At 39.0% G+C, this 12,333-nt stretch overlaps 3 protein-coding genes and 1 pseudogene across 4 annotated transcripts in view; 2 read left to right on the top strand and 2 right to left on the bottom strand.

The window, feature by feature from the left end:
- The first annotated feature begins 344 nt into the window (after positions 1–344).
- Positions 345–3,168, top strand: si:ch211-51h9.7 (uncharacterized protein LOC558400 homolog). 2 transcript variants are annotated; one of them, XM_051668323.1, is made up of 3 exons: positions 345–710; positions 922–1,313; positions 2,953–3,168. In XM_051668323.1, exons 2-3 carry the CDS (start codon positions 962–964, stop codon positions 3,105–3,107), a joined length of 507 nt encoding a protein of 168 aa, XP_051524283.1. In that variant the 5' UTR covers positions 345–710; positions 922–961; the 3' UTR covers positions 3,108–3,168. The 2 variants fall into 2 exon arrangements, with proteins under 2 accessions (XP_051524283.1, XP_051524284.1); XM_051668324.1 differs by having other exon boundaries at positions 345–714.
- A 519-nt stretch (positions 3,169–3,687) lies between these two features.
- On the bottom strand, positions 3,688–6,928 carry LOC127423757 (protein SET-like). The gene is made up of 8 exons (XM_051668308.1): positions 6,688–6,928; positions 5,500–5,557; positions 5,240–5,382; positions 5,031–5,134; positions 4,827–4,940; positions 4,551–4,721; positions 4,222–4,338; positions 3,688–4,083 (listed from the first exon to the last, which is right to left on the bottom strand). Exons 1-8 carry the CDS (start codon positions 6,758–6,760, stop codon positions 4,060–4,062), a joined length of 804 nt encoding a protein of 267 aa, XP_051524268.1. The 5' UTR covers positions 6,761–6,928; the 3' UTR covers positions 3,688–4,059.
- A 1,838-nt stretch (positions 6,929–8,766) lies between these two features.
- Positions 8,767–10,999, bottom strand: LOC127424095 (palmitoyltransferase ZDHHC12-A-like; annotated as a pseudogene).
- eeig1a (estrogen-induced osteoclastogenesis regulator 1a) overlaps positions 9,307–12,333 on the top strand; it is a 70,406-nt gene continuing 67,379 nt past the window's right edge. Inside the window, exon 1 of the mRNA XM_051668296.1 lies at positions 9,307–9,322. The gene's annotated coding sequence lies outside the window, so the exon portion shown is untranslated. The remainder of the gene's footprint in view (positions 9,323–12,333) is intronic.

Here is a 12,333-nt window from a genome sequence, read left to right as displayed (position 1 = left end):
GCATTACTTATTACTGAGTAATTACACTGTAGAAGATGTAATTAGTAGTTAGTAATTAATTACTTTTTTAGGGTAACTAACCCAACACTGGTAAGGAATTTGTTCCCAAAAAAAACAACGGGCACCATATGCTAACGTTAACGTTAATGTTTGCTGAGATATTCATCCTGCCTTTAGGAGGCAATATCATGTTTACTGTAATTTCTATGTAGCTCCTGTAGTAATATCAAACAACCTTTCAATGCGTTCTCGAATTGACTGACAGGCGATGTCTGTTTCTAAAAGATGATTGGCTCTTTTACTTGAAAGGCGGGACTCCCTTTTCTACATCCGTTGGGCGTTCCAGTGGTCCGTCTCTTCTAAACTGTCTTTGGTAATGTGGATCTGTTTCAGTTGAAAATGCAGTCGTTGTTTTCGCTTTTAAACGAGCCATTATTTAATACCACATGTTTTGAAAAGGTTTTAAACAAGAAATATTTGCGCCTGTGATCCATTGTGTTTTAAATGTTCAACAAAGCGGCGTACAGCTGCAGTTTTTGTTCTTTCTTTCTTTTTAATTTATCTGGCACGAGTGTAACGGTCATTTGTTCTATCAGCCAGAGAATATTTAGCAGAGACGGGCCACTTCTAGAAATTAATGGGAGAAACTGGAACGGTCAACGGATGTAGAATGGGAGTCCCGCCTTACAGTTAAAAGAGCCAATCAATTTGTAGGTAGACCACCTGTCAATCAACTCTAAAACGCGCATGCGCATTAGTTATACAAGCCGGGGAAATTGCGTTTTTTAGCGTAATATAAGGAAAAGAAGCACAATTTATGACACCAGTGTTGTCAGATTTTATTGCTGATTTTAAATATGTTCTTTAATCGTAATCTTGACCAACCGTATTTGTGATTTTGGTCTTTCTCCGTTCAAGTAGATAGGAGCTGTGCAGTGGCGGGACGTGCTATCGCTCTCCAATGAAGTTTCCAGCAGTACTGTGTGTTGTGGCGCTGCTGTGTGAGTGGGTTCGGTTCGGTGTGGCGTGTTCGGGGCTACTGCTGTGTCGGTCCTGTGGGCATGAGGTGGCGGAAGACACGGATCTCAGGTTTGTTCCCAGCCGTCTCGCGCTGTCGCACCGGAACGACACCGTGATCGGAGAGAAGCGGGTCTCCGTTCAACTCTTCGAGAATCCTGAAGGCTTCCAATTTGAAGTCATAACTTTTAAGAGCGCAGATGTTCTGAAGCACTGGCCGGCGGACCGACACTTCACCTGGTATCCGGGTTACTCGTGGACCGTTGCTACCTGCCCGCGGTGCAAAACACACCTAGGTGGGGGACTAACTGCCATACATTCATAATATATAATCTTATTAAAGCTTCATTTTGTTATCATATTAATGTATTACAGTTGTGATTGATACCAATTAACCAATGTTTTATTGTAGTAACAATAACTGCAGTAACCAGGGCAAAAATGCCCCTATAATTTAAAATGCCCTCGTTTTTATATTTGTAGCATCTGATATACAGTTGAAGTCAGAAGTTTACATACACTAAGTTAACTGTGCCTTTAAGGAGCTTGGAAAATTCCAAAAAATGACGTCAAACCTTTAGACAATTAGCTTCTGATAGGACGTGTACTGAATTAGAGGTGTACCTGTGGATGTATTTAAAGGCCTACCTTTAAACTCAGTGCCTCTTTGCTTGACATCATGGGAAAATCAAAAGAAATCAGCCAAGACGTCAGTTCATGGTTCATCCTTGGGAGCAATTCCCAAATGCTTGAAGGTAACACGTTCATCTGTACAAACAATAGTGCGCAAATATAAACACCATGGGACCACACAGCCATCATACCGCTCAGGAAGGAGACACATTCTGTCTCCTAGAGATGAATGTAGTTTGGTGTGAAAAGTGCAAATCATCCCAGAACAACAGCAAAAGACCTTGTGAAGATGCTGGAGGAAATAGGTTGACGAGTATCTAGATCCACAGTAAAACGAGACCTATATCGACATAACCTGAAGGGCTGCTCAGCAAGGAAGAAGCCACTGCTCCAAAACCGCCATAAAAAAAGCCAGACTACAGTTTGCAAGTGCACACGGGGACAAAGATCTTACTTTTTGGAGAAATGACAAAAATTGAACTGTTTGGCCATAATGACCATCGTTATGTTTGGAGGAAAAAGGGTGAGGCTTGCAGCCGAAGAACACCATTCCAACCGTGAAGCATGGGGGTGGCAGCATCATGTTGTGGGGGTGCTTTGCTGCACTTCACAAAATAGATGGCATCATGAGGAAGGAAAATTGTGTGGATATATTGAAGCAACATCTCAAGACATCAGCCATGAAGTTAAAGCTTGGTCACAAATGGGTCTTCCAAATGGATAATGACCCCAAGCATACCTCCAAAGTTGTGGCAAAATGGCTTAAGGACAACAAAGTCAAGGTATTGGAGTGGTCATCACAAAGTCCTGACCTCAGTCCGATAGAAAATTTGTGGGCAGAACTGAAAAAGCGTATGTGAGCAAGGAGTCCTACAAACCTGACTCAGTTACACCAGTTCTGTCTGGAGGAATGGGCCAAAATTCCAGCAACTTATTGTGAGAAGCTTGTGGAAGGATACCCAAAACATTTGACCCAAGTTCAACAATTTAAAGGCAATGCTACCAAATACTAACAAAGTGTATGTAAACTTCCAACCCACCTCTAATGATTTGGTTAAGCATTTTTTAATTCTTGTATTTACCATTATACATCATTCTTATGAACTCATTTAGACACTGCATGCAATATTTGTACTTAAGTGAAATGCAAGTGTTGTCAGCATCCAAAATACACTTCTTCCCTTATTCATTTAACACAAAATCTTGATGTTAATAACATTGTCAGTTATCCATTAACTTCATATTGAGGTATACCATCTTTTTTGTAAGTGTTGTGTATGGTTTGTTTTCTTCTGTATTAAGGTTGGGCTTTTCAGCCCAGTGACTGGCCCAGGACGGTGACCCGAGACGAGTTTGAAGGTTCGGATAAGACATTTGTGGCGCTCATCATTGACCGATTACTGCAGGAACACTTTGCATCAACACTGCTGATGACACCCAAATCTTTTAGAAGTTGACAATTTGTCCTGCCATATTTTATGCCTTCATTAATAAAACAGTTTTATGGGAATTATTTAATATGACTGGAGCGACTGGCTTTATGTTTGACCGACCCAAAGGAAAGTAAAATTGTTTGTTCACTTTATTATAAAACTTTTATTTTCTTAGATTTGCCATTGGATGAATCCTAGACATGGTGAATTATTTGAACAGAACAAAGCTAAACAATTTTAACTTGCTCTTGTGTTATACAGCCACTAAACACAACTCGATTGAGACAGTGGGGTCAAAATTTACAAGCACGGTTGGACTTTGTTTTTTGAAGACTTTATTTTCTTTATCAAAAATGCCATTGGTGAATGTCTGTAAAACAAGACAAGATAAAAAAAACCCATAATGATGGCGTCCACACCCCTCTTTCCGTCCTGAACAGACATGGTTACAAGAGGCAACAGGGATAAAACTACTGATGTCTAACTGCCGATTAAACCACGAAAGGTTTAAACACCAAGAATAAAGTAACAAAACCATGGAGAACTAGCAATTACAGTGCACCATGGTTTCAGTTCAATTAACCACACAAAACAGAAAGGAAAATTATACATTTTTGTACATATATTTATTAAAAAAAAATCAAAACAAAGAAAACACTATTCGCAAGTTTACTCCAGACAGCGTGCTGCCAATAACTACAGTGTTTTTTTTTTTTCTTTAAACCTTGAAATGCATTTGGAAATCGATGGTAGATGCCATGTTGGCACGATTTTGCAGTCAGTTTATGGGGGAGGGGGACGACCTTAAACATGGTGAGTTCAGGATAGTGGAAAATGAGATGGAGCTCAGAACCAAAAAAACAAAACTGAATAGAAGCATCTAGCTCCCTAAAACAATAACAAAAAAAAGTCAAAGAAGCGATTTGGAAGTGGAACTGGGAAAATGATTGGATTATATTCCTCCTCGATTTCAGCTTCAGTCATCCTCACCTTCATCATCCTGTAACGGAGGGCAAATATACATTTCAAATTTGTTTGCTAAAAATTGCTTTACAGAACAGTAATCACACTCAAATTTCGTTTTTCACTCAAAAACAAGATTTCAATGTTGATTCTACTGCATAAACGGAGTATTTACCTCTCCATCATCGTCGTCATCTTCCTCTCCATCATCCTCTCCCTCCTCATCAATATCATCCAGACCTTCCTCATCTTCTTCCTCATCCTCTCCTTCCTCATCCTCCATGTCTGGGACCTGCATGCAGATTGAAATTTTGTCAAGTGTGGTTTGAATGCAAATGAATTGTTCTGAATTTCCATTCAGCTGCTTAAAACGGAAGAATCGTCCAACCACGCGATTTACCCGCCTGCAAACTTAATAAAATGAAATCTACATCACGCAAAATATTACATCTCACAACTTCAACCAAATAACAAAGGCTTCTATTTGTATGTGAATGTTCTCACCAAGTAGTACTGAAGAGGATTTGGCCAGATGTCATCTTTGATAACTTCGCCCAACTCGTCCGCCCCTGAATCGGCGTTATCGGTAAACCAGGTGAAGAAACTCTCTGGTTCTTCATGTTGCCTCTTCTTGCCAGCTTTACTTGGTGTCGGACCAGAGCGACTTGTGAGATCCTTTCAAAAAGAACAAATTTAACATTAAAACTCAAGACTGCATAAAACTGAGAGGAGTGAGTCAAACGGAGCAAGGAATTCTCCAATGGTAAACATCATACGCACTTTTCCTGGTTTCCATTTGATCTCTGTTGACTTTGAGGTTGGGTCTCCACTTTCATTTAGGTGAATTTCTTTGGAGAGGACTTTGTTCTCGAAATACATGTTTTCATCGAAATACTAAAAACACAACAACAGAAAGCGGACAGTTTGGTATTAAAGTATAAAAGCTTGAAGCCATGGAAAGATATTCAAATTATTAACACTTACGAAATCTATTCTGTAGCCTGATTTGATGTCTTCAAACTCTGTCACTTCTACTTTGGTCAGATAGTGAAGTGCTTCCTCATCCTCCTCACCAAGAAGTGCCGAGACTAGAGAAACAAACCAATGTTACACAAGAAACGTGAATCGTATTAAAAGCATTATGCATTTAAAAAAAAAAAAAACTAAGTATAGCAGGTTGTATTGGATCTTACCTTGTGGGTGGTTGACGAATGTTGTGACCCAGAAGTTGGGGATTTTAGCTATGAGTTCGGATCTCTTCTGAAAGAATGGCTGACGAAGTTTGTTGTATTTCTGTTCAACTTTGAGAATTTCCTCGCTCGCCTGCTCGTTCAGTCTGGATAGGATGAACAAAAAATAAACACTTTAATCTTTCGAACAGTGATCCCAGCAATCTTACAAAGGGAACCGTATAAAAAGTAAACATATGAGCATTAAAAAATATTAAACATACCTGTCAATTTCATTCTGTACTTCATCAATGTGCTCAATGGCTTCTTGTTGCTCTTTTTCTGAATAAATGAGAAAAAAGTGTTACAGAAAAATACAACGCAAAGCGGCACATAACATGGAGTTATTTATGTGCCAGAATTGTGCACGCGCAAAATTATATTTTAAGTGCACAAAAATGTTATGCGAGTGTAAGATGAAATTGAGCGCACAGTTATTTTGCACGTGCAAAATGATATTTAGAATGCGCAAAATATTCTGCACGCGCAAGATATTTTGAGCGCACAAAAAGTTATTTTGCACTTTTGTTTTTACGCTCAATTTCATATTGCGTGTGCAGAATTTTTTTTTTATTTTTGCACTTGAAATATCATCTTGCGTGTGCAAAGTAACTTTTTGTGCGCTCAATTTCATCTTGTGCGTGTAGACATTTTTTTTGCACTCAAAATATCATGTTGCACGTGCAAAGTAACTTTTTGTGCGCTCAAAAATCTAATTTTGTGCGTGCAGAATTGTGGCACAAGAATAACTCCATAATAACATAGCCATATTTTTCCTGTGGTAAATAACAGCAATTAAACAGTACAAGTGAACAGATGCGACTCTACGCATTCATAATTTATAAAAATTTTATTGCCTTTTTCTTGTGAGCACAAACATTATAACAGTTAAAAGACTATTAAATATCACATTATCGTGTGTGCAATGCTTAATCAAGTAACAGGTTTATTATTGGATGTAGTTTCTTTGATGTAAATTCAATCTGATTCATTCAACTCAAGAGAGCCGCGCAGATGCCGCGTGGTTTAAATTCGCATATTCACATTCGCATCGCGAATTCGCTCAAGCTACCCCTGCATTCGCCGCGAGCCCCCGAAGCGCGATTGAAGTCGCTTCAGTTTTGTTTAACTCCATCATTGCCCATTTAAAGCGCACAAGCGATTATTATCACGCGCTACATCATGGCGGAGACGCTAAGCTAAAGCTAATACACAACAACAATAAAAGCAGCGCGCGGACACTTTCGCTCAGCATGCGAAGCTTTTCCACGCGCCAGTTTGAACGTTCTATCCGCGCGCAGATGAAAAATAACATCCCGCGCGATGCGGATTTGAAAAGTAACGGCTCTCGTGCTTGTGGCGCGCGCAAGCATTCTGAGGGAGAAGAGAGAGTACAAATGGCCGCCGTTTACCCGAGGTCTCGTCCGCTCCGTCGTGGTTCGAGTTCAGTTCCTTCTTACTGACTTTCGTCGCTGAGGCAGACATGATTTCGCTGATCACGACGAGAGGAGTTTCAATGGGGTTTCAAACTCCTTAAGGTAGATGATCGTCCTCCTTGAACTCGGTTTGTTTAGATTTTATCTAGGACAAGAACTGAAGTGAGTGAGCCCGCGCTTCTCCAAACACACACAAACTTGCTCTCTTTCGGACAGAACGCGCCCCACACAAGCTCGAAAAATTAACTCCGCCCCTTCCAGAACAACCCGCTGACGCTCGACGCTCGCCCGGGTCCGGAGCTCTGATTGGGTGGCGCCAGGATGAGGCGGGGCGTAGTGTGGAACTGCTTCTAAAAGGGCGGGATTTCAGTGCAGCTCATAACATGTCAGCCATTTGAGTCCCAAAATGAAAACCAAAACTGTGATGAAACACACAGGACTGTATTCATTATTAAAACTGGGTGCTTCAAAACATAGACATTCGTAAATACAGTTAGTATTGTGATAACATCATTTTAGGCATCTCATATTGAGAGAATGGGCGAGCTATTTAAAGCATTAAATTCTAAGATTCCTAAAAACTTCCCATCACGTTAATGCTATGATCTCAACGATTCCTTTATGAATCAAACCAAACCGGCTCTTGAGTTCACCTCATTGAGTGCATTTACATGCACTTTAAAAGTCTGATTTCAGTCGAAATCACACAAGTCTGTTTTTTTGCCAAATCGCACTAACAGCCTAAATAATGCGATTGTCAATCAGTTCAGACTAGCATGTATACATGTCAGTCTCCAGAATAGGCCTTAATGCGCATGTACAGAGTAACAGGTCCCGCGCAACGTGTATTTAACCCGGAACTCAAATGCAACGCAAAGCACAGAAGAAGCGTTTCATTCCAAAATGATCGTCCCTATTACTATGATTGTTTCCCTTCGAAATGCCCTTAGGAGGCTGATTTATCTAATTTGCAACACAGGAACACATGGCAAACACTAGAAATGTAAATTTTAGGATGGTCAGAGCCACCAGTGTAGCCCGATTCCTGAACAAATGACTCTTATGAGCTGATTCTTTTGAATATACAGTGCGACCAATGTAATCTGATTCCAAAACGACTCAATGATTTGTTCGCATTGTTTCCAAGGATGTAACCACATCGCCAGGATTGGGAGAATCAAATGTAATAATTTAATAATCAACCATGGAAAAAAAAAATTATTTATTTTTTTCTCCCCAATTTGGTATGTCCAATTCCCAATGCGCTCTAAGTCCTCGTGGTGGCGTAGTGACTCGCCTCAATCCGGGTGGCGGAGGATGAATCTCAGTTGCCTCCACGTCTGAGACCGGCAATCCGTGCATTTTATCACGTGTCTTGTTGAGCATGTTACCGTGGAGACATAGCGCTTGTGGAGGCTTCACGCTATTCTCTGCAGCATCCACGCACAACTCACCATGCGCCCCGCTGAGAGTGAGAACCACATTATAGCTACCACGAGGAAGTTATCCCATGTGACTCAACCGGGCCAATTTGGTTGCTTAGGAGACCTAGCTGGAGTCACTCAGCACACCTTGGATTTGAACTCATGACCCCAGGGGTGGTAGTCAGCGTCTGAGGCAACTGAGATTCTTCCTCCACCACCCGGATTGAGGCGAGTCACTACACCACCATGAGGACTTAGAGCGCATTGGGAACTGGGCATTCCAAATTGAAAATAAATAAATAAATAAATATATATATATATATATATATATATATATATACCCACCTCAAGCGAGCCTATACATTTTTTTTAATGCACATTTTGGAAACTTCATTTGCATCTGGGTGTTTCCATCTAGCATTTATTTATTTTTATTTTATTGTTTTTTTGCGATATTCCAAAATTCGCATAAAAATACATGGATGGAAATCCAGCCATTGTAAGGGAAAGAGCTGCTTCAAGATTCTTTATATTTTCTCCTTATATGTTCCACAGAAATAATAACAGCATACGGCTTTAGAATGACACAAGGTAAATAATTACAGAATCAATCTTTGGGTTTACTATTGTTTTAATTAAAAAGGGTACACACCTATTTCTTTTTTTAACAACAGTAATTGTGGTGCAAAATTAACAATGGCCTAGTTAATCCATAAAAGTAGATACTGTACGTTTTCCTGCAGGTTTACTCTCTGTAAAGAAGCTTTAGTCACAATCACAAAAATGCAATGAATTTTTTCTGCCTGGCTTTAATAGAATAGAGTAGAAATCCCACTAGAGTTCACATCAGTCTTACAGTCCCATTAGTGTGTCTGATGTCGATTCTCTCCAACGCCACAGTTCCACAGATGCAGAAGAAGTTCCACAGGATGCACATCACACCTCGGTCGAAGGGGTTCTCCTCTGAGGTACGAGGTTCGATGACGTGACATGAACTCCCAGGTGGTGATATTGACAGACGGCAGGTACAGGTGAACATACAGCAGGAGTAGCACGACCACAGTAAACACAGCGGTCACTGCAAACGCCCCGAGCACGAAGACATTCTGAGTGAACCACTGCTGCCAGGTGGGCACAAAGATGATGCCAGACCTTCCAGACACATAAGCTTGAGGTTAATTTATAATGTAAGTGAAACATTATTGCTCTTTTGTTTTGAATCTCGGTGTAGACAGATAAGCACCTTAATTGGACCAATAAGGTAGAGCTTGTAATGAGAAGAATGTGCAAATCAGCTCAATAAATTGCTCCTCTGGGATCAATAAAGCATGGCAATGTTCAGAATGGAAAACCAGCATACTGCTTGCTGTCTACTGCCTAATGTTTTTAGCACGTGAAAGCGCTCACTATGCAGCAATGAGCATTTCAAACAGTTACTTTGCATGATAAAATGTATCATCTTGAAAATAAATTGTTATTTAGAACTTTCATGTTCGATACAAGTTAAACTTAATCAACAGCATTTGTGGTATGATGTTGTTTTCAAAAAACCTAATAATAATTTCAACTCGTCCCTCCTTTTCTTAAAAAAAAAAAAAAAGAAGCAGAAATCTGTGTTCCAGTGAGACACTTACAATGGAAGTCAATGGGGTCAATTTTTGGAGGGTTTAAAGGCAGAAATGTGAAGCTTATAATTTCATTTAAGCACTTACATTAATTCTTCTGCTAAAACATGGGTATTATTTGAGCTGTAAAGTCGTTTTAGGGTTTACAGCGTTACATTGTCAAATATAAGCCATTTTTCCCCCCACTAAAATCATGTTAACACACATATTGTTTACATCTTGTGTCTATACTTTCGAAACAGTGAGTATTTTAATGCCCCATTGACGTCCATTGTAAGTGCCTCACTGTAACAACAATTTTTGCTTTTTTTAAAGAAAACAACGGATGGGTCAAAATACATACTGAACACTGCAGAAATAGTTTGGGTAGTATGCAAGTATGCCATCCCAAATATAACCCATGTGTGTATGTGCCTACCTGTCTGCCTTAGGGATCAAACGTAAGGCACAATAACAAATACAGCATGTTATATTTGTTCTTCCATGCTCACACTCACCATGCTGCCTGTAGTTCCCACGATACGGCAGTGAACTGGACACACAGATACAGCAGGAACCATCTGTGGTTTCTCTCACCGACACAGTTGTCTATCCAGGGGCAATGATGGTCAAAACGCCTCACACAGCACTTACACATTTTACAGTGCTTTGCCCTCATTGGTTGCTGGTTCACATAAAAAGAGAGGCAAGAATGCATAACATGCCCATAAGAAGAACGTGCATATCTTAGGTTCTGTAACTGCTTTTTCACCACTTTGTCTTCCCTAGTACCTTATAAATGGTCCTGCAGTGTGACAAATGCATTTTTAGTAAAAGTACAAATAATCCATGTAGTCTCTCAATTAATTTGAGCTCATAAAATCTACATGCATAATAATTTTGGAGGTACGTGCTTTTTATGATGTTTGATACTACCCATACTCAAACACATAAAATGGGAAATGTTCAGTTTGTTGTGAAACAATGGTAGATTGATCAAATATTTCATAGAGTGCATGGTATAAATGATATAAAAGTATCCAAGTTATTATAGTACCATACCAGTAAATAACAGTTGCCACATCGACGCTGCTTCATGCCACTTTCCTCTTGAGGAACCATCTTTTCCAACTCTTCATTATTATCCACTGAGGTTCCCTGAAAGAGACCAAACACCTGTCTTTTTGTAAACAGTTTTATTGGCACGACAAATTACAGTATTATTGTACAAATTTGCCTGTTCTGACTTACACGTCTCATGATGAAATGTTCCCTCTCTAGTTAATTTAGTAAGAAAGTATCTGATGAAGACTTTAGTTTAAATACTAGAGGTCGACCGATAGTGGATTTTGCCGATACCGATAACTAAGCTGATGGAAAAGGCCGATAACAGATTAATAGACCGATAGTATGTTAAAAAAATGTCTTGACCATTCCTTACTGTGACAGGCACAGACATAGATGCGAGTCCAAAATGAATACAATCCCAGGTGCAGTTAATTTTGCAACCAAAATCCCAATAATGACCATAAAACAAAACTAAGATTTGGTGCATAACTGTAAACAAGCCCGAAATACACTGGGGACTCTTATTTTGTAAAGTTTGTGCTACCAGTTCACACAAACACATACGGGAAACAAAACATGCATTCTTACAATCATCTCCAATATCTCCAATATAAACACTATAAAATAAGCGTTGTCTTATGGGCAGATAAATACTGTATTAGCAGTAATTCATTTAAGGAATATTCTGGGTTCAATACAATTTAAGCTCAATCGACAGCATTTGTTGCATAATGTTGATAACCACAAAAATAATTTGGACTCGTTCCTCCTTTTCTTTAAAAAAAGGAAAAAACAAGGTTACAGTGAGACACTTACAATGGAAGTCAATGGGGTCAATCTGTAAACATTAAAATACTCACTGTTTCAAAAGTATAGACACAAGACATAAACAATATGTGTGTTAACATGATTTTACTGTGATTAAATCACTTACTAACCACATCTGTGGAAAGATATAGCCAATTTTACAACTTTGTTGCCATGACGACATAATGCCATAACCCTGTAATCCCACAAATGTCAATTTAACCCTTGTGCATCAATAAAAAAAAGTTGCTCAGGGGTCCTTAGAGGACAAAACTGTCCGCGTCAAAAAACTGCCATAATAATATTATATATTAATATTATTTTCTACTTTCAATTAGTTAATTTTTTTTAACCAACATCAGTCCTGATCATAACTATCAAATATTCATTCATTTTCAGGATTTTAACCCTTAAAATGCCAGTTTGTTTCTATAATGCCACTGTTGTTTTTTATGACAATACACAAAAAATTAATTATTTTCCGAATACTAAATGCTAAGGGGAATTATTATTATTATTATTATTATTTTTAAATTTATTTTTTATTATCACAGTCTGGGATGTGTCAGTGATTAGCAACAACATTGATACATGATGCCACTGTTGTTTTACACACACACACACACAAATTTCTCAATACACACATACAAAACACACTCTGACATTCATCCCAACACACCCACACAATTTTATCTGCATCATTTATTCAGTTGTCCTGC

This window comes from Myxocyprinus asiaticus, chromosome 33, assembly GCF_019703515.2.
Source record: "Myxocyprinus asiaticus isolate MX2 ecotype Aquarium Trade chromosome 33, UBuf_Myxa_2, whole genome shotgun sequence".
In the NCBI taxonomy this organism is placed as follows: Eukaryota; Metazoa; Chordata; class Actinopteri; order Cypriniformes; family Catostomidae; genus Myxocyprinus; species Myxocyprinus asiaticus.
Note: the sequence above shows the minus strand (reverse complement) of the source record. Positions and strands in the feature narration are given on the sequence as shown.